The sequence below is a fragment of the Vanellus vanellus genome (genome assembly GCF_965231255.1).
Source record: "Vanellus vanellus genome assembly, chromosome: 4".
In the NCBI taxonomy this organism is placed as follows: domain Eukaryota; kingdom Metazoa; phylum Chordata; class Aves; order Charadriiformes; family Charadriidae; genus Vanellus; species Vanellus vanellus.
The window spans coordinates 34009540-34032357 of record NC_138909.1 but is presented as its reverse complement, the minus strand read 5'-3'; the positions used below and the strand labels follow the sequence as shown (position 1 = coordinate 34032357).

General features: G+C 38.8%; 1 protein-coding gene across 1 annotated transcript in view; it reads left to right on the top strand.

Moving 5' to 3' along the window:
- Nucleotides 1–22818, top strand: part of CCSER1 (coiled-coil serine rich protein 1) — a gene marked incomplete at its 3' end in the record, with an annotated part of 718149 nt that overhangs the window by 163509 nt on the left and 531822 nt on the right. Inside the window, exon 5 of the mRNA XM_082482793.1 lies at nucleotides 13679–13799. Within this exon, the coding sequence (XP_082338919.1) occupies nucleotides 13679–13799 (121 nt within the window). The remainder of the gene's footprint in view (nucleotides 1–13678; nucleotides 13800–22818) is intronic.

Genomic DNA, 22818 nt, shown 5'->3' with positions numbered 1-22818 from the left:
TTTTATGCTATTGAGTGTATAAAGCGTCTGGTCTGGTTCAAATGCCACTGGTGAACGCAAATTAATTATATAGAACAATTATGAAAGCTATTTTTAAAGAGGTTGATGTTTTAAGCATGTTTTCTTAAATTTTGGAATCTTTATATTTTGAATAATGTCTTAACTGTAGATTAAAGGCAGTACATAACATTCATATTTAAGGTTTTATCAGAAGTGAAGTTTATTTTGATTAATACATATGATATTTAAAATATTGGGTAACATCCAAATAATTCTTGTTTTTAAATTGGAGGGCTTTCAACAAATGTCAAGTGTTAATCTTAGGCCTGCTCTTCAATTCCAATCAGCTAAGAGCATAATTGTTCACTAGAGAGTGAAGTAAATTACCTTCTTATACACAGCGGCTCGAAGAACTAGTCAGAAGGAGGTTCCAGAATTGGTGGTCACGCACTCCAAAATGCAAGGAAATGCTCCGTGTACCGTAGATCACATTAGTCACCCTCCCTCTGAAGAGACAAGGATAACCTTTGCGCCTTGGTGTCCAGAGTACTCTTGAAGTTAGTGGGACTCTTTCCAGTGAGTGCTAGGATTTTAAAGCAGGTTGTGGAGGTGACGGTTGTTGACATTTGGATGAGAACGGAGCGCTGCCATTATGTGTGCTACGTTTCAGAAGCTCGGGAGCTAATTTATCCAGCTTTGCTATGTAGGTTACGATTTTTCTAGAGCCTGGATTTTTGTATGTGTGTGGCGTTTGTGTCTGCCATCCTTTAGGAGCAGACTACTTAAATATGGAATAAAGGGAAGTAGTGTCCCTTGGAACCATGTGGTGGGGACACTGACTGATACAGCTGCTTTTACACAAGGCGAGATTCCCTGGTGTTTAATTGCAAGTAAAAGACATCTCCAAAATCACAGTGGTTTATCTTCATTTTTAGGTACCTCTAGAAATCTGGTCCATTTGCACTCCGCTAACTCTCAAAAGGATGTGTTGTACTTGACTGGTTCCTCGGATGCCTCTGGCATGACATCTGAAGTAAAGATCGAAGATTTCCCAAGGGAAGATGGAATGTGGGGCTGTGAATGTGTTCTCGCTATTTAAATAGTCATTAGGCCAGATTCTGCTGGATTCACAGATGCACAGCCAGTCTTCCATATTCATGAACACTCTTCATCTGCTTTGACAAATGGTACAATTTGAGAATTAAGCTTACATCTTTTTGCTTCTATTTAACCAGTTCACCTTGGGTTCAAAAATGGTGAGGTTCATGAATCCAAAGCAAGTTCCAGGTGAATTTGGCCATTTACGTTTTATCTTCAGCTGGAGAGTTACCCTGTGAAAATCAGTCATGTGTGTTTTATCTACTCCATTTCCTCTGCATCTTCTGCTGTTTTAGAACATAATGACTTATTTTCAGGAACAGATTTTTGAGTTATCTTCCTGTCAGCACCTACAAAATTTCCCTATATCCTCTTCTGTATTCAGAAAATTTATAGTCTAGATTATTGTCTGATGGAGTCCAGTATAAAGGGCATGTAGTTCTTTGTTATCGGGGGAGAAGAGGCATAAAGAGATTTAGTGCAGGTTCCAAATAATGCTTTTAAATGAAACATTGTCCTTCCCCTCCAAAAAACATTTGCAGTATTTAATCAAGTAAACCCCACAATATTAATAACTATGCCATCACTCGGTATTTGCAATTCTCTTACTAATATTACCATTGTTCAGTATTGCATTCCATTTAAAAGGTGCAGTAAATCTCCCTGACCACTAAATGGCACTCTTTCCTTTTTAGAACCAAAACTAGAGGAAGGGTGCTTAAATCAAGGTAGATGGATAATATGCAAATATGTATTTTCTTATTATCTAGTCTCCAAATCGTTGGTTGCTAATAAAAGAGAAGTGACTTATTTATTCATTCTTTGCTTTGCAGTTGTTATGACTGGTGTAATCTGAACAGACCCTGATGAGTTTGTAATGGCTTGGGTTTAGGTGCTGTGTTGGTTCATAGGTTTGTATCACTGACTTCTGTGAACTTCACGGGTAACACGAAACAAGAGAAGCGACTCAATTTCTTTGCAAGTTAGGTTTTTATTGGATTCATGATAGGAATGTGAATTACTCCTCATTGCTAAGTTTTGTGATGTTTAGCGAGCTTAGAGCATGCAGTTATGGCTTATGCACAGAAAAATATTTTTGGAAGAAATTAAAACCGTGTAGTTTTATATCTAATTTTCTGATACATGATTCTTCTTTCATTCCATTGAGCTCTGTGGGGCTGCAATGTAAATGTCACTACCAGACTTGAAAATTACAGGAAGAGGAAAATTATTTAGATAACTTTCTTAAGGAAAACAGCCTCCAAAATACCTCTGTACATGCTAATGTTGTTTTGCTTGCCATGACCGCTCCTATAATTAAAAACACTGGTTTACAGGTCAGGATAACTGAAGCATCTATTTTACACCCTTGTAGTGTGACCTTGAGCAACCAACTTTTGTGACTTTCACAGTTAGATAGGGGCCTCAATTCATCAAGTCTGGTCTCCTAAATAGCAAAGTGATTATACTTTGCATAGTTATGCTTGTAATGAACCTCAAAATATATATGCAACTAATACACATCTTTCAGAAAGGTATTGGTCTTAATTTTAAACATGTCTTAAGACAGACAGCCACCAATTTTGTGTTTGTGTTTGGTTTTTTTCCCAGTAGTTTAATTGTTCTTAAAGCTACAGTTTGACTTCTGTTATACCTTTCTCTGCTTGTTTAGAGAGGTCTGGGATTTTCTCCCATACAGGATCACATACAGCATAATGAACGCACCCTTCAGTCATCTTTTTGAGAAGGTGAGATGGTAACCGAGTTGAGCCCGACTTCAGTGACTTTAAAGTCACAAATTCCATATTAGTACAGCCAAGACTTGAGTTGGACGTTTTTGCAGAGGCAGCACATTGAGTTACTGGTTTGCTGTGCACCAAAACTCTACCTCAGAGGTGTAGTGATAGTCTGTATTCTTTGTTTCTAGGGGTATAATCCTGCATTGGGCTCCATTCAAACACTGTTTGTTAGAATCATCCAGTTTAATGGCTCTTCAAGACTGCTAAGCTTGCCTGACCTGCCTGTCTTTTTGACCCTGACCCTTTTTGCCAAGTATAATATATTCCTATTTCAATTTATTTGTCTTTAAAGTAAAATACATTGCCCTCAAAACTTGATTAGATTTCAAGCCTTAGTGATTTTTTTTTAAATATTTGAGACTTTCAGAGGAAGTGTGAAAAGGCATTAGTCTAATGATCAATTGTTTTATTGCTTTTCAGACAGATGCATATATTTTGCTTGGCATATGCTTTATCTCCAGCATAGATGTTTGGCTAGCAGTCTGTACTTCTGAAAATCAATTGGAAAAATTATGCTGTTATTTTGACCATTAATTGGAAGAACTCAGCAGATCTCTTATGAACCTGGCATGGGCTGACCTCTACTCTTCAAAGTTTTACATCAGGACTATAATATTGAACTTTTGGAAGAACCACAGCATGTACGTGTACCGCGTGTCAGATCAGATGACCACAATAGTTTCATTTTGCCTTGAAATCTAGTAAAGGACATGTGACAAACACAAAGCACAGCAAAATTTGCAAGCTCTGTAAATAGACAGAAGTGGAGGCACAAGAAGTGGACAGACAGTCATATTCTGATTCCCAGTTTTCTTCATGGCACAGGAGACTTCATACCATTCTCTTTCCACAACTGCCACTGACCTTTTGTGGTGGGTCGGCCTTGGCTGGCCACTAGGTGCCAACCAACCCGCTCTATCACTCCTCTTCTCCTTCATTGACCTTGGTGTCTGCATAGTTGTTTCTATAACACATTCTCACTCCCCTCTACTGGCTGCGGTTGTGCAGCAGTTTTTGCCCCTTCTCAAAATACGTTATCACAGAGGCACTACCACCGTCACTGATGGGCTCAGCCTTGGCCAGCGGCGGGTCCATCTTGGAGCTGGCTGGCTTTGGCTCTATCGAACATGGGGGAAGCTTCCAGCAGCTTCTCAGAGAAGCTGCCCCTGTAGCCTCCCCTGCTACCAAAACCTTGCCGCACAAACCCAATACACCTTTCTTGTCATGTAACTTCCCTAGTGTTGCAGGAAAAGCTGTATGAGCAGCCTAGGAAATTCTTATTCTGGTTGTCTTCTGGAGTCCATCTTTTGACTGTTGTCACGACATACCAGTAAAGAGTCTTCACTTTCCAATCCTGCAGGCATACAAGTGCTTTTCCTTCACATACAGGTTTAGCTGGTGCCAAGCCCTACATGCCGACAGGAGGAAGGTGTGCTGTATTCTGTCACATCCCAGGATTTAACCTGCTATTTCTTAAAGTCTCTGCATTTCCATTTTTGGTTAAGAGGTCTATCAATAGATGATCATAATGCTGCTGGCCTATCCCTTCGCTGCTGGACTACGGAGGGTAAGACTGTGGATGATGCTGTACCCACTTTCCTCATTTCCCAACTGCTTTGCAGTTACACTGGAGCAGTCAGCTGGAGTAGAAGCCAGCTGTTTGCTTATTCATGCTCATATACAAGATTGTTAAGTGATTGCAGAGAGGAGACATTCGAGTTGAATTTGCCTTCCCATAGGATCCTGTATGAGCGTGGGGTCAGTCTGCCCATTAGCCCAGGAAAGACATGTAACCGCTCCAGACAGAGCAAGATTCTAGAGTTGAGGCAGTTTTAATCACTTAACAAAACCAATAAAAACAAAACTTCTTCAAGAGTGGAAAAAAACCATAATGAAGCCACCCACCTTAGAGAGGGCAAGGGTGTGAAATATGTTGTTTACGTTTTATAATAAATATGGAAGATGTGTTCCCTGAGAAAAGGCAGGGCATATTTGTTATGGACCCTCTAATCATTTCAATGCCCGGTGTAAATTTCTAATACACGGTGTATGAGTGCCTTCTGTGAAAGAAGGAATGAGTCAGGAATAGCTATGACAAATGTGCTGCTGTAGGGACTGCTCACTGGGTTGCTTGTCACTGAGGTTGATAAAGGCTGTCATTCTGCGACTGAGAAGACATACAGCTCTACTGGCAGCTGTGCCTCGTGCTCCTGCTAGCGGGTGCCAATACGGCTATAATGGAAAGCCAAATAGCCTCGTACTCTTGCAAAACAAAAATACCTCATATAATTTTCCTGGTGAGCTCTTGTTGTTAGAAACTGCAAGGAGAGCTGACATTGTGATTTTATTTAGTAATGTCTCTTGGGAAGCTGTGCTTTTGGAGGTTTATCTGTGTACTAATTGTTTAAATTAATTTCTTGTGACTACAACCGTTCAGTACAAACAACAATAAATTAATCTTGCTCGCCTGTCAGTCTTTATTTCAGCTAGGCCAAGAATAATAGTTGAAGCCAAGAGACTATGCTCCTGAAAACGCTTGCTATTGAGTTTTGACAGTTTTACTTGCGGTGAATGACAGTCGAGGATATTGTTGTTAGAGTAGTCATTCCTTCAGGGGCTTGTATTGTGCCTACAGAAATGCCCTGCAGGTCTTTTTATATTCCTCCTTTTAAGATGCCAGTGTCACAGTCACTCCTGTTTCTCTCCTTTTCTTGAAGGAATCACATAGCTTAAATAGAAACCCAAACATGATCAAAACCAGAACTAAAACGGTTATTCTTCTCTTGGCTGAAATGGGAACTTGGAGGCAGCTGGCTCTTGCGGCTGCTTAAGTCCCTGTTGGGATTTCCTCCATGTCCTTTAGGAGGAGAGATGAGGGTTTCCCAGTTCCTGGTACCTTATGGCTGTTACTGGGGGGGTGGCTTTATGCTTCCATCTGAAATTGGTACTTTCAGCAATACCTGTTGCATTCTTATTGGAAAAACGGAGGTTTTGGCTGTTCTGTTTTCTTCGATCACCTGGGACCGTCGTGTTTCTGTCTCTTATTTCCTGGCGAATGTTCCTGCAGACAGCCTCGCGCTCTGTGGCTCCCTTGGTAAGTCAGGAGGACCAAGGGGTCCGAGACCTCGGGCTTGCATATAGGCCAAGAACAGCAGATATGCCACCAGCAGAGGAGGTCTGGGTCAGCCTCCTTTGCCCCAGGAACCTACCTACAGCCGTTTTCTATGGTAAATTAATTTTACCAATTATCTTCAAAGCCTCTTTGTGAATAAACCGATGCACTTATTTGGACCGCATGGTGATTATTACCGTGTGTCCTAGACTGAATGACTAAGCCTCTACTTTTTATTCCAATGGATGTTCATACTGTTCAATTATGAGACTTCCTGCAATTTGGCGGAATTAGACATGATTGTTGAGGCTCAGATCATTAGTCTTTCATCCCAACCTTTCCCTCATTTATGCGTGTGGTTTTTATACATGTCCATCTCATGAAACAAAGTCACAGACTACAGTGCTAAAAATCCAAGCCTGTGACATCACCCTGACTGACAGTGTTGCCAAAAGGTAATGAAAGTTAGTTGTTATTTTAAAAGTCCTAATGTTAGCACTAAACCAATGCTTTTTGATATAGAGAAGCAATACCTACCTACTGGATATTTGCGTTTATTTTTAAAGGTTGTTTTTTCAATTCCTGTATAGGCTGCTTGAAACAATATTTGCTTAAAATAGTTCACTGTGAATAGAAAGTATTTTAGACGCAGCCTCAAGCCTAAATAGATAAAATATTTTAGGTGTACAGTAGTTACAGCTGAAAAACTAACCTCAGTTTTCTGTGAACGCAGTTGTAGTTTCTGCTGGTGTTGCTACAGTGATCCAGCACTGCGGGAACTGCAACAAGAAGGAGTGGTTCGTGGAGAGGTCAGCAGGGTGGCCAGAGGTGTGAAGCAGATTTTGTACAGGAGCAAACGCAGATTCTGCAGCCTGTAAGAGAGAGAACTGACAAAGTATCCAAAAGAAGTCTGTAAAATCCTGAGTGGAAAGTGAGGAAGGAGTTGTGCATTGTCTTTTCCAATACTTAAATTGGGGGACTCAAATGAAACTAGTTGGCGGCAAGTTTAAAATGGGCTAATTGAAATATTTCTTCACATAACCTGTAGTTCAGCTTTAAGCTCTACAGGATGCGGATGCTATAAGTTTGTGCAAGCACAGAAGTAACTGATCAAATTTGTAAAATCCATGAGGGATTAGTAAATACAGACACAATCCCTCTGGTTAAGCAAGTCTGCAGGTCGTTGTAAACTGGGGGAGGATGCTTGAGAAGACTCTGAACAGGAATTAAGGTGCTACATTGTCCTTCTGGAGACGAAACTAAATCATTCTGTCGATACTTAACATAAAATGTGTGAGAAGTGGGCCACCAATGTCATAATTATCTGTGTGATTATTTTATGAATGTGTTTCCATCACTTACCATTTCCATAGGTTCCTTAGGTGACCAGGGCATACCCTTCCATTCAGTATCAACAGCATTCCATTAAGCATTAACATTAAAAGGAGAAGCATTCACTGCTGCTTACAGTTTTAATTTCTTATACCTCGAGTATGAGTCAGTAGGCCCAAATTTCACTTGCGGCTATTACCATATTATCATGGTGACTTGTAATGGCAAACAAACTTAGGGTACAAAAGCAAGGGTGCAGATAATCACTACAGAACTGCTGGTGTGTTAGAAGAATTCCCCGGCTCCTGCTTAATGCCGTGTTACGTACCCTTCACCATTGGATGCCAGTGTGGATAGCGCAAAGCGCAGATATGTGTGCGCAGCCTTCGTGAATGCCACAAAAGAGCCAGGAAACATAAGAACCTGATAGAAAGTAATTCATTTGCCTGTAATGGGCCTGTAATTGTTGCTGTTACAAAATTTCAGATTGTGACTATGCTGTGTTTAAGAATTGGGCCTGTGGTTTTATTGCAGAATTATTACAGCAAACCCTTTGGGGACTGTAAGCCTATAGTCTCATTCTCTTAAGTATTCATTTAGCCAATATTGTGAAATGTAACTATTTTAAGGGGCAAGAGGCCCTAGAATAACTGTTGAACTAATAATAAAATGAAGATCCATTTAGTCTCCTTTATTTTTTTCCCAGAGACTGTAATCAAATCTAGAATCAAGTAGCAGGAAGATTAGTCTTTTTTTTTATTTTTAGTTTGTAATATTAGGCTTTTTTTTTTTAAGTAGATGGACGAAAACGTCTTTCACCCAAAGTACCTTGACCTTTTGTATTGCTTTAAGAGACTGAAAGTCTCCTTGGGCTTTAGGGTTTAATAACAAAGTATTAAAAAATTTTGTGGTGTTTCTGGGGCTGAGAAAGAGGGTATGGAATTGAAATCATACACTTGGTTTTGATGAAGTGTTTCATGCAGGTGACGTTTGGAGTTGACAAAGAGATGGGTCTAAACAGTGGTTATTTTTTTTAGCCCACTGCATGGGCCAAGACTACGAGAGGATGCACCTGTGTGGTGAAGAAGGGATTAGGATAGTGATTAATCACAGTTCTTACTGGAGATACCAGAATTGATAGACTAGGTGTCAAGATCCTCTCTTATAAACTGTTTCCAGTGTCAGCAGCTTTCCTGGGAAAATAGCTTGAGTTACTTGTTTTAAATGTTCCTTTCTTCCTTCGGCTCTTCACTCGTCCTCAAAATTAGACTACTCTACTGAAGACATTTACAGTAGATCCTCTGTTCCTTGTTGGTTGGTTGGTTTTTGTGTTGCCTTTTTTTAACAAAACCTCTGTCTCACGTGTAACAGTTCTTCATCCTCCGGTGTTTGCCTTATTTGAAGAACCTGCCTATGGGTTGCATATCTTGCAGCTCTTCCTTGTCCTTTGTTCAGGGCGCCTCAGAGGGTGGCTCATTTCCTGAGCCCTCCCCATGGCAGAGCCGCAGCTAGGAAACAGTGTGCCAAAATGTAAATACTCTCACTGAGAATTGGTGTTCTGGAGTAATTCAGACATACCTTCTGGCTTTCAGTAGTAGAAGGAATGTGCAATTGGATCCAGACATTACTCCCCCATGTTTCAGTCTCCTGTGTCCTACAGTGGCAGTTGACTGATATTTTGGGGGAAAGTACTTAGCACCTTCCATGCTCCTGGCTGGTTGCCTAGTTTTTAACCAAAGCAGAAGGATTCTTGGTATAAAACAGCAGTTGTTTCCAGACTTTATCTGTCTCTTGAACGATGAGAGCTGATTATTTTAAACTCTCCAGGCACAAGTGTAAATACTTTGAATTGTCAGAATAAGTGCCCAGGTTTTTTAAATCCAGAAATACTTCACTGTTTTTGTCTCCCTGTGTCAAGAATCCCTTATGCTTCATTGCACACTGCATATGAACATTTCCCTTCTGTTTTCTCTAAGCAGGTAGCACTTGCTGCTAATTTAATCTAGCCATCACTTGCATCTTATGTCAAAGGAGAGTTTGGGCTTTTTTTTGATAGTGAGTGGTGATAACCAGATTTTCTCTCTCCTCTATTAAAAAAAAAAAAAAAGAAAAAAGAAGCAAAACCAAATGTGTACAATTAACAGTATTTGAAATAGACCCTGTAAATGACACCTCTAGAACTTAAAAATCTTTTTATTTTCCAGAGAGTTACATTATATTCAGTAGCTGTTGAAGGCTTCCTACTGTTCTACTATTTAGGGAATTAAAAATTTTTCACTCGGTGGTTCAAAGTAGAAGAAACCTGTTTAATTAGTCATCCTTATTTTTCTTGAAAGAGACAGCAAAGGAAAAAAAAAAAAAAACCAACCACAGCTAATGTTTTTCTTCTCCAGACATAGAGCTGTGTTTTGATAGTGAATGATGTTCTGGAACTGCTTAAACCAACTAGGGTAAATCCAAGCCAGCACTCCTGGTGATAAATATATGGGGTACTTTTAAATCTGTATGCATCATTAAAGTATAAATTGAAGAATCTGTGGAGAAATTATGCAACTTCAAAAGCAGTACAGATCTTTTATAATAGTATTATATGAAGTTAGAATGTTTGTTTTCTCTTCCTGCAGAGTTGTTCTTTATATGACGTAGTTGGTACGTAGTGTCTTTTATTTCACTCAGAAAAATGTTTCTTTAATGATAATGCATAGTAAAGATGTTCTTCCAATTGTATTTTTTCACTACAGTTATTAGCTGTTTCATGTAATGGTTGAATTGTGAATAAAGGAGATGCAATGGTACTGAAAAATACCATCTCGCATGCAAATTACTTATTTTTTCAGAAGGTATTCGGTCTATAACACAGTCTAAGATACTAAATATTAGCCTATTAAACTTAAGGAAATTGCTAGAGGTAGTATAAAATTAGCTGATTGTTTCCCTTGATGTTGATTCCTTGCACAGTTTTTTCCACAATTCTGGAGGTATGCAACTGCAACTAGCTGCTATCACAGCAAGGTGATATTGAGCCTCTACCTACAGCATGTACTTAACGTTTGTGTGCAGATACGTAGTAGATACATGGGAAAAGTTTCTTTATTGTTTTCTTTCTTGGAACAGTGGATATTGTGTTTCATGACTGTCTCCCTTAAGATCTTCATAGACAAACTATTGATGTATGGGCTGGATGAGCAGAGAGTGAATTTGTGAAGTTCTTGTTGGCCGTGAAAGTGCAACTTGGACACACGAGAGGATTTATGGCTAAAAGGGGTGTAATCCCTTAGTATTATTGTTTGGTATTCTGAGGTTCGTAATATTTTGAGGATCTAAGAGGTTTGGATTCATGAAGCCTATGATATGTGGACATGACTGATGGAATTTTTGAGGGTAATATGAGCCTCTTGTACATAAAAAAATGAAGGGGTAGAAAAGAAGCTATGCTTAAGAGAACTTTTAAGTGTAAAATGAAAACAGCCTCCTTAAGTAAAACAGTGCCCATCCCCATCAATGTTGAAGTTGAGAGTCCACATTCAAGCACATTCTCATTATTTTAATGCAAGTTATGAACCGATAATAAGAGAATACACTCCAGTAGGTGAAAATTACTTGCTGCTGTGCTGTCGCTATTTCATGATATTTTAGTTAATTATACTGTCCCATAATGACTTATGACTGTGTGCACAGAGACTTGAGATTAAAAGGAGGAATTGTAGTGGTTTTCAAAAGCCAGACCAAAGCGTATCACTGTCTAGAATGGGAGGATAATAAATTCCATGAGCTCAGATCTCCAGATGACCTCTGGATTTGTCTTGAGCTGTAAATTACAGGACTATACAACTCCTATATAGCATTAATTATTAAACAAAAGCAATTTCACAGTTTCATGCATTTGTGAAATTTTTGTAAACGGTAGGAGACTGGCAGTGTCTCTTCGTTACTTTCTATTTCCTATTTGATCTTTCTCTGTAACTGCCCTGATAGGCGGTGGCTGATCCAGGGAAAATCCTACTCCGTGACACTTTCATAGTCACCAGATGTTTTACACGTTCTAAAGTAATAACTAGATATTCAAGTGGTACCACAGGTTCTTTTAAAGGAAAATACGTATTTGCTTCATCCTTTACTCCCCCTTTTTTATTAGCATTTCAGGTTAAAATTCAGGCAATGAATATCAGTATTGCCCTTTGACAAACCTATCTTTTTACAATGCTGTAAATTAAGAGTCAAATAGACGTAAGTGTTCATCTTTGCACAATGTTGCAAATGGTTGCAATGAGAAGATACTATTTTGTACATGACGTGGTGCCTACCAAATAGCACCTTGCTAATAGATGGTCTGCCTGTTGCACGTAACATAGTAGGATAAAAATAACCTAAGATTCTTTTTTGCTTATGTAGTCTCTCTAGTTTGATATGTCTTGCATTAGTTCCTTCCTTAACTTGTTATGCATGAAGCTATAATGTATATCCTACTTGCATACCTGTAGGCAATATAGGGAGTTCTTTTTGGGTTTTGGAAATGGATGTCTATGAGAGTAACAAAGTTTTGAGTAGCACTGGCTCCAAAGAGAAATTCAGGTAAGGTTTCAGTATTGGTCATCTTATGTGTCTTAGTCACTTAGCACAATGTACACATTAATATTTAAAAATACAAGCATAAGCAATGCTGGAGAACATCAAGAGCACATCAGTTAAATGTAGTTACATGTACTTCACAAAAAGATTTTCTCCTTGCCAGAATCTGCCCGTACTCTGGCCATTTGTGCTGCTTGCTGAATGGCTCAATATTGCTCTGAAAACAAAAAGACCATTGCGCTTTTCTGACCTTTGTAGAAACACGCAACCCTGTTCTGACCTGTTGCTTAAAATCTGCTCTCTAGCTGCCTTAAAGCACCAGTTATAGCTCCAGGGTGTTTGTCGGGCATGCAGTGTACCTTGTCTCTGTCTGCTGAATTCGTGCTGTAACTTTGAGTGCTTTAAAACCCGCACTCAAAGTAAAACACCGCATTAATTGTTCTTGACCCAGTCAAGGCAATATGGATGAAGTTTTACTCCAGTTTTACTCCTCTTGTAAGAGGAGCATAGGCTATGCAAAAGGTGTGTTATCTGTGGGCAATAAGGACGAGGCAGGTGATTGTGGAGGATGGAGTGTAAGTCTTCAGAAACAAGTTTTCTGTTTATAAATGTCACAGTTTAATGTTCCCAGATGTCACAATCTTGCATGAATGTATGTACTTGTAAAACAGGTTCTTTCTGTCTTTGAATTGCTGAGAATTTGTAGCGGTCATCCTTGTTTTACAGGCTATGTTATTGGCATGTGTACACTCTATTAAGTAGTTCCGTATGTTATACATACAAAATACTGTGTGACTTTCTGCTTAAAAGATAGGTCACCACGTTTCTTCTTGTTTATATATGATATATAATAGTACCATAAATATATAAGAAAAGAAGCTGCTGTGCGTTGTTCAATACAACCAACTCTTAATTCCAGCTTTTATTTGGCTCATAAAGGTAGACCTTGGCTGTAAAGGAAATCTATACCTTCAAAATCAGTAGGAGTGGTGACTGCTAAGTGCTATATTACTAGTGACATTTGCAATTTAGAATCAGAATATGTGTAACTTAACAAATGTAGTTGTCTATTTGGAAGTCAGGAACTTTGGCGTATTCATTTATTAGTGCTAATTGAGCCAGATGCTCAGCTGAAACACATGATCGATCTTTTAGCTCTAAGTATCATTTAAATCATATCATCCAGCACAGTGATACATAACGGAAAGCAGGAATCAATATATCAGATATCACTCCTGGACAATTTGGATTTGGCTTTTTTGGATTAAAGTGAGATGTAACAGTTGAAGACAAAAAAAAAACAAACACCCACTAATCAGATTTTCTCAAATCTATTTTCTTACAAAGTCTGTAATTTTTCCCTGAAAACAATCCATAATTTCCACTCTCGTTTTCAGTTTGTGATGAAAAAGGAAAAGGAAGTGCATCGTATTCTGATGTCATTTATGGAAATATAAGTCCTTTTAGAATTCAGACAAACCAGTGAACTAGAGTAGACTGACATCAGATCTTGTGCCAGGTGAAACTTAGTGAATGATGATGGGAGTAGCAGTCTATGGCAAAGAAGTGCCAAGCAAGCACTTTAGGAAATGTGAAAAACAACGATGTTTTCATTGCAGGTGACCACAGTGAAGTCTGATTAATCATTTGCATTTTTGTTTATCACATAAGGATTTGATTGTTTTTTTGGTTTTGTTGTCTTATTTTAAACATTTAAAACGCAAACCGAGTTCACTCTTTTAACAATGAGATTTTTTTGTCTTTGCAGTTTGCCGGGAAGACTCATACCAGTCAATAGTCTCATGTGCTGCTGTAGTACTTACCCCTGTAGAGCCAACAGTGGATACAAGGAAGAAGGAACAGACAATAATGCCTGATGTGTCTAAACAGTGAGTTATTCAAATAACATGGTCTTTTACAAGTGCAATCTAAACATTGGGCCTGATTCTTTCTTGTGGATATGCATATACACCTCCTTTCTCTTTCACCAGGGGTTACATAGGCTTTTTCCAAAAGGCAAGGCTGCTTCTTTTGTTCATTAGCCTACCTTTTTTCCCAAGGCTTTTGATAATGATGTATATGGGAGGAATGGGCATTTATACTCTGAGAAATTGACTTTTTAACAGGCTTAATAAGGCGATTCCTTTCTTTCTTGCACGGTTTTCTTAGTCAGTAGTTGATTTTTAGAAAGGTCATAATTCCTAAATGCTCTGCTCATCTGAGAGATTACAGTATTTTTCAGCGACTATTTTATTGCTGTGATATGAAATATGATGGCATCTTCAAAAGTGTGGTAGTGATCTTCCAAGGAAATTCTATTTAATTAAATAGACTGTAATTTGATATCTTGCATTAGACGAAAATCATAACCACAGCACGCATAGTAACATTTGTCTTGTAATACCAGGCAGGATGGTTGTTTCTTAACAATTGAGTCCTTGGAGGATGAAAAGAAAGAAAACATAATGGTAATGCTTTATCACAACACAAACTTGAGGTCTGTGAATTTTAAAGTGTGGAAGGTGGTTAAAAACATGACAGTGGATAATAGGAGATCATTATTGGTCCTTGCCATTCATGTTTAGTTTTCTGTTTCTCCATGTATATACAAATTTATCTTTGAACTTGTCTATAAAGTCCTAGCTTGCATGCCTGTTACTGTAAGAAAGCTAAAACATCTCCCCCCCCTAAAAAACCCAAACCCAAGAAAAACCCAAAACACCCCTAGTGGATTAGATTCGATTAGGTGGGATGTGACCTTGGTACAGAGCTATGGCTTAAGTCTGTATCTGACTGTGGTGTCTTTTTCAATCTGGTGATAAACGCATTTCATCCTAGTCTACCTGTACTTAAAAATGTAACACAGTATATTGTCTATCATCTAGGTATTATTACAATGACTTAAATGTTTGAAGCACTGTTAGCATCTAATTGTTTTAGTGTTTCATTCATATGGCTCTCGGAATGCTAAGGGAGTTGAAAGGCGATGGGCTGCGAAATATCGTGCTGAAATCCAGAATAATTTTTGTGGTTAATTCAAACAGCGTGGTACGTTTTTGCCTTCTCTCCACTAAAAGGCAAGCCTGCACTGCTGTTTGATTGGCCTGTTCCTCCACTATCAGCAGTTTCAGGATTTCATAATGCCTTATGAATTCAAAGTAAGGAAACTCCTGTATGTGTTTAGCATGTGCTTGAGAGCTGAATGATGCCACCTCCAAGATTTTTTTTTTTTTTTCCTTACTAATACCTTACTGGTGTTAGCAAGTATATTAATGTGCTTTCTGGTGGGCTTGGTTTTAAAAATTTTTTCTTTACAACCTTGCTAGTGACATCTCCTAAGTACATAGACTTAAATCATGCTTGTCTTACACACTCAGAGGTCTCCGAAACATGCTGTAACGTCTGCTACTCTTCCAATTTTCAAGACTAAAAATATGACTTGTGGCTCTGGAACTCTTGTTCCAGAAACAAGCTTGTGCTTAAACAGATTAAATATATTGGAACTTCTTCACATGAAACAGCATCATTGCATTAGTATCTTTAGACCAAAATTTCTTACAAGTATATTGGAAATGAAACAGAAACATCTTTCTGGAAAACTCTTGCATGTTGTTAGACATGGCCCTCTGCTAGCTGGCAGTGTCTATCCTAATTTGCAGTGAACATGCTTTGTTTTCTTCCTTACCTGGAGCAAGTGTATGGCTTCAAGAAAATCTCATTGTGAAGCATCAGCATAGTATAGCGCTTCTCTCATTTCACTCTGTGCTTTCTACATGTAGATCATTTTCCCCATATCCAGGTTTAATGCAAGCAATAGAGATCCCAATTCCTGTGTCTAAATATCCCCGTGTCATCTCTCTCCAATGTAAACATCAAGCAAGAGGAAGCCCTTGGCACATGTTGAATTCCATTCACTTGAGTGCAGAGTCCACGTACGGACTGATATGCACAGGTGAATTATAATTATTGGCATTCATAATTACCTCTACTGGAAATAATGCTCTGATTTGTATGCTTATCTTTGTGTACCAGAATAGTTTTGACTTGTATGTCCCAAAATTGTGAATATCACAGATGGCTGAACTGTGGCCAGCCACTGAGGTCTTGTAAAGAGAAGCTGTTGCCTTCACGGCCTTGGATAGAGTATGTTTAGAAAAAACAGTGCTTTCTAAAACTACATAAGGAAGCGATGTGTAATCCAAAACAGATAAAATACATATTAATGGTAATAAGACGTTAAGCAGTTTTAAATAACTAAAAAAAAATATATTGTAAACCACAGTGGAATTATATCAAGGACCTTCAGGACACAAGAAGCCTGGGTGGGGAAAAAAACCTTTAATGTGAATTGTATAATATTTGACTAATGACGTTATTTTGTCTTGGAAATAAACTGTTTAGTGCTTTAAATAATGTACTGTATTTGCTTAATGTAATTTGGTTGTAAGCAGCAAAGAATCGTGCCAGAAGTGGTAGCAGCAAAGCATAATGATTTTTTTGAAGTGTCAGTGATTAGATGTTATCAGGATTGGAAGAATAAAAGGCTATTTGTTTTTTCTCTGTATTTTTACTTGGAAGCTCAAAACATTTAATCAGGAAGCAATTCCTTAGTGATATCTGGGTAATTGCTAACTCTTGTGCACTTGGCAAATCCCTACCCCAGTCATTCAGCAGGAGTGCACTCAACTGAGTAATGTGATAGCCGCAAAATAAGCAGAGGCGGCTTTGGTCAAGAAAACCTCTTTAGCAGCCCGTGAGTGACATCCATGTCATAAGAAGCATGAAGGAACCTGTTTGGTGAAGCTATAGCACCTGCAGGAGGAAGACAAAGTCCTTGCTAGGTGCTTTGCCCATTATTCTATGTTGCATTGAAGGCTGGGAGAGTACAAAAGGGGTTCACTGCTCTTCTGTAAATACACGTTTTGGAACAGGGGAACTCCTTGTTTTTTATTGGAGAACAACGCACGAGGCTTGTTGTTTTCTGCACTTGGCAAAGCATGCTTTCGGTGCTCAGCTGGCAAGAGCACCCCTTTGTAGCTTCTGTCCTTCCACTCCACAACAGACTGTGATGCAGAGATACACGGTCTGAATGTCAATGTGAGGTCAGGATGAAAAGCAAAATGTGAGCTCTACCTTACTTTGTTCTCTGTGTCCTCCATTTTGTCTAGGATGTTGCATTAACTTTGTTATATTTTGTAGAAATACAAGACTTAAGAACGTCATGCTGTCTGAATAGTTCAAATTATCAAGGCCTCTTCGTGTTGCTGTAGTGATAAATCAATCAGTTGCTCTCAGAGGTGCCCAGATGCTAAAACAATTTGAATAGTTTATTCTGTTTGCATAGTCTTAATTTTAGTCCTTCGTATCTGAATTAAAAATATAAATAAATCAGCTGATGGGACAGAGTAATGACATGAGGAGTCCTCCCTTTCATTTCAAGTTCTTAAAAGGGAGCATGGGAAAGGAGGCATTGCCAGGGAACTGGATGTTTTGCTTTAAAACAACTTAGCTTGAGCTTCTGTGGCCAAACTATCGGCTGAAAGCTCACACTACAAGGGGCAGTGTGCTAAAAGTAGTTCCTCAGACATACGTGTCTCTGAGCAAACAGTGTTCTGCTGCTGTGTGCTCTTCGTATGTAAACACAGAAAACCATTCATGTGCTACTAGTGCTTGAAAAAAGTATACTGAAATTCAGATGCATAATTTTTAATTTAAGGGGTTCAAAGTTAAGCAGGTGCTTATGTACTCCATTTGGTTGGTATCCTTGGATATGACTGCCCGGCAGTTCAAAATAGGGATGTAGCCCTCTGAGCTGGCTAATTTTAAGCTGGTTTGTGCATTTATACTTTAACTGCTGTCATGTTTCTGGTTTTGATTATTTTTTTTTAAGTTATTATTTCTGTTAAATTTTTTTTAGCGCTATAGATCCTGTTATGTCACGAAGCAGACACAGTAATTTGCCACGTTTGCCAAGTCAGAAATGTTTTCCTGAGTTTTAGGGGAGATTACCAGATGAAGATCCTAGGTAAATGCTACAGCTCCTGCGGCAGTTCTTCAGACTCTTAAAAAATCCAGTCAGATTTTTCTTCTGATAAATACAAGAATGGGCCAATGTAGTGAATCTTTTCAATATTCTGTCTGTGCCAAAGCTGTTTAACTTGTACCTTGCAACTGTTACTTACCTGAGCAAGATTCTTACGCATGAGTTCAAATCCATGAGAAAGCTCTTCGGAGTCACAGTGACTGACTAGCTCGGTGCTTACTGATGGGAAATAGGGTGGTAAGCAGGAGAATTATCGCTTTAATGCCATTCTGTACTGTGCTGTTTAGCATAGATAGTCAGTTTGGCATCTAGGCAGGTTTTGGTGCATATAAATCCCATATTTGCTAGCTGCAATAAGTATATTCCAAAATTTAGGAGCTTTTTTTCTCTCTGTGATCTTCAAGTTGTAAAAAAGTAATTGTTAGATCTGAAGACACTGGTAAACCTTTTTGATTCTTGCAGCCTTGCCTAATTCCTTTCAAAAGGAGTTCAAACCAAGCTGGTAATATATATTACTCTTCACTTATTTCAGTTGCAGGTTTTCTTTTCCTTTTTCTCTCTCTCCCTCGAATTTTTTTTTTTTTGGTATTTTCATAAATCTCAGGGAAGACGTTTTTTCCCTCAGAGTGGCAGTGGTGGTGTTTTACCTGTGTAATTTTTGGTGCTCTTTAGTGGTGTCATGAAGTGTGGTCTCTAACACAGCCGGTGTGTCAGGCTGTGGTGCCCCACTGCAAGATTTGTGTCTGCTTTGACAGCTCATTCAAGAAGGCATGTTTTGGTAATGTGAAAAATGAATGCTTTTCAGGCTCGTTTGGACAACCTGATAAAAGATGATTGAACTGTTTCAGTTTCCTGGATAATTGCGACGATGTGCTATGAAAGCATGTGCCGCTCTGGGTAACGCAGAGAGTATAGGGATGCCCCGTGTTGCTCTGGAATGACATTGGTTCGAAAGCTGTGGTTCCAGCTCAGCTGAGAAACAAGAAAAGACACATCGGCTGAATACAGTATACTTTCCACCAAAGCATTTTGGTGGTAGGTAAGAGGTAAAGGAGGTAGAATTTACATCCATTTCTTTAAAGCAGGCACTTTGAAATTGAGTAAATATAAGCAATATGCTCATGCTGTCAGTGGGCAGCTGCACCATTAAAATTGCTTCCTGGACTAGTAGGAATCAAATACATTTCTGCAAGGGCCAAATACATTCCCAGAATTGCTCGACACACATGGGCACAGAGGTCCTCCTCAGGGAACCAGCTGGACCCGAGTCTCCTGAGGGTACAGGCCAGAACGGTGGAGCGTGCACACGTGGGTCCAGCTCCCACCTGTCCCCTCCACGGGATGCTTCCTCTGCTTCTTCCCACCACGTTTGCTCCCGGCACCCCTGAGGAGCTCAGCCGTCCCTCCTCCTCCCTGCCGCTGGTGCTCCTCGCAGGACTCTGCACCCTCCCCATTTATGGTCCTTTGCTGGTGGGTGTGTGGCTCATTCTCCATGTAGATTTAAGGATGGCTAAAACACATTAATGTGTCTCACACGATAGGAAATTTTGGTGTGCTGCCTCTTTCTCACGTCTGTGGAAACTAGTCATGAGTGCTGCCTGTCTCTCAATGGACAGGGGAGATGCAGGTGTTACTGGTGAGGAGCATAACCTCCCTTTCGTGCGACAGGCCACCTGCAAAGGCTGGAAATTGCAGCAGATGTGTTTGGGGAGGTAATTTCCAAAGTACGGTAGGATGTTTGATTTACTTTGACACTAGTGAACAGGTGGGGTTTGCAGGTTGGATATGCCTATACTTAACTAGGATATATAAAAGTCTTCTGAAGAAACATAAGATGAACAGAATATATCTAAGTAATAGATGTCAGTTCCCTTTGATATAGTTACGCTTAATAAAATAAGGGTTTTTTGTGAAAACGCAAACATTTATTTAAAATATATTTTTTGCTATTTTTTTTTAATCTTTAATGTTTGTACTGGCAAGAAGAGCATATTAAAAATATGTAACTCTGGCTATCACTGCAAAGAATTAATAAATACCCAAAGCATAATCAGGGTAACAGGCAAAAAATTAACTTTGTTTAAAAGGCACTATTAAGCTGTTACAATTGATGAAAAAAATCATTTTTGATGATCCTAATTCTCTGTCCGTCTGAGATAAAACAGAGAAAAAACAAACTGTAGCCTATGGCCCTAACAATTCCATGGTCTGCTTGTACATCCTGTATTGCTTTGTGCACATAATGGGAAAATGAGTTATTTTGTTGTACTCACATCTTCTCTGAAATGAGAAACATTTCAGAAAATAGGAAAAATATATTATTTACACTTCTTTTATTGTCTACTGTTCTCTAACCCTAACTAGCTGAAACTCCTACCTGACATTGTATAGGCTGCTCAAACTGGTAACCTCTTTCTGCTTGCTTTGAGGAAAAACAAAACAATAAACCAGACTCTGCTACTATTTTTTTCTCTGGCCACTGCCAAAATGAGAACGATTTTGTACAAACAATTATAAAATAAATAACAGTTGTGATAAGGAAATATAATTGCACTGCAAAGCGAATATGGAAGAAACTTCGTATCTGGTTATAGAACGGTAGCATCATCAGTTCTCAGTTCCTTCACAGAAACCAGCAATTTATAGGAAAGATTGACAGGAAAACAATCTACGTAAGTATTTTAAATATCTGAGGCATTTTTTTGCAACCAAAGGAATAAGTTCTGTATAGCTTAATCTGATCTTTAGTCACAAATGTTGAATAAGCTGTTTTTGGAGAGCCACTAACTAACTGTAATTACAGCACTTAATATTTTCAGTATTTTGTAGTTTCAGGTCTGTCTTTTCCTGTGTCATGGTGAATAATGCAGGAGGCAGAGGAGTGATGGCAATTGTCCTATGGAAGAAAGGTGTTATGTAGATTTTGTCTATAGCCCTGCCAAGAAAGCTCCAATCCTTTGTAAATATGGTCATTGTGTGGAAAGCTTCCTCTTCCCTCTGAGAAGAGGCTGGGTTTCTAATGCACAATCGACCATAAGAGTTTCAATCATTGCTCTTAAAGTATTACTGATGTGACTGAATTTAATGTCATTTTATGAAAAGATAAAGGGATGGAATGTTAAGCAAGGTGCTTAATGAGGTCGCTTTGAATCAAAGCATGGAGGATCGAGAACACCGTGGCATTTCCATTTTGAGATAGTTGCTGTAGTTTCAATATAAGACTCTATCATTGTGCAGCTAATTATTATTAATAAAAGAAAATTCAGGAAATAAAAATGTGTAGGGATAGTACAGCTTTGCTGAAAAGTGATGCGTCTGAGCTCCAAATGGTGAATATTCATGTAGAACTTCTGAATTCAAAATAGTTATTGTCATTTACATTGACAGAGAGTATGTCCAAAGCTGACTTAAAGCTGAATAAACTAAGGACAGTGCAATGATAGTCATCTGTGCATTCCCATGCATCCTTATTTTGACTCTCTGTGAATCATCATGTTCTCCACTGGACGTATCTGCAATAGTGGGAGCGTTAGTCATCTGATTTGCTTGTCCTTCATGTCCAGAAATTTCCCAAAAGGAAATTCAACAACATAAGTAATATTGCAGTAATCAGAGATCTTATTTGAAAAGGTGCCAGTTGTCACCCAGCTAGGTATATAAAGGCAGGTGTTTAAGGTACATTTTGTTCAGGAATGGAAATTTTGTCTTGTGTGTCCTGTAGTGTCTAGAAGTTTCTGCTTTATTTAAATTACTGAGAAGTATGAATCAGACAACCAATATCAACTGAATCCCGAAGTGGCAGCCTAATGTTCAGCAACCAAGACCTGTTTTAAGCTAATGGCTTTGAGTAATCATTGCAAAATATTCTTGGCATATACATTGTAATTAGAGCAACGAACCAGAAGACACAGTTATATAGGACATTTGTTTGAATTTGAATTTAGTGCTGAGATATTTATTGTGTAATGAAATGGGAACGATTGCATACATATCAAGACTCCTTAACCTCTGGAGCAAGTTTAAAAGGAGATGTTGAAGTAAATAAAATCTTACCTGGTTCCTTGAAAAGGATAGTTACTGTAGGCAATGCAGCCAGAGATGGCTGAGAGGTTCTAGGAAGATGAGCCACTGGAACAGACTTAGGCAGTCGAACAGCAATTATTTCATCTGGAAATCCACATCTGAAGAGCTGCTGTTCTAAATTGTAGCATTAGTCACTTACAGGGTTCATTGGTCTAATAAAATTATGGTGTTTTCCATTATCCTACGTGGCAGCTGCCTAAGCCCTGTAAAGCACACCCATCATCTACTGGGATGACTGGACAAAGCCCTTCTGATGTAATGTCTTTCTGAGCCAGGGTTACAGTTGGGCATGTGGAAAATGACTCACTCCTTTACTTGGGATTTAAAAAAAAAAAAAAGTTCCTTGTGGAAAACAGATTTCATTTTCATCCAGCCTAAATTAATGTCCAACATAGACACTCAAGCATCATTACTCCCTCAGCTTCATGTAGTAAAGGAGATCTAAAGGTTTTAATTAGCAGGTACTTATTCAAGGGGCTGAAAGAACTTGATTTTGGTGCAGCGCAATGAAACCTCAAAAAAAGATGCTGTGGTCTTACCGTCTGGTCTTTTTCCTCACTTCAAAAAAAAAAAAACAAAACATTTTTATGAGAGCCTAAGCGTAAATTTAGTTCATATGCGTTTATTTTGCATAGTGGTTGTTAAATTTGTGTTTCAATAATCAATTCTTGGAGCATACTGCAGCAATTGGGAAGCCAACGTGAAATCCCATGGTTAACCTTGATGCCCAGTTTTGCCTAATGAGAATTTACAGTCGCTGTGAGACTTCACCAAAAGAACAC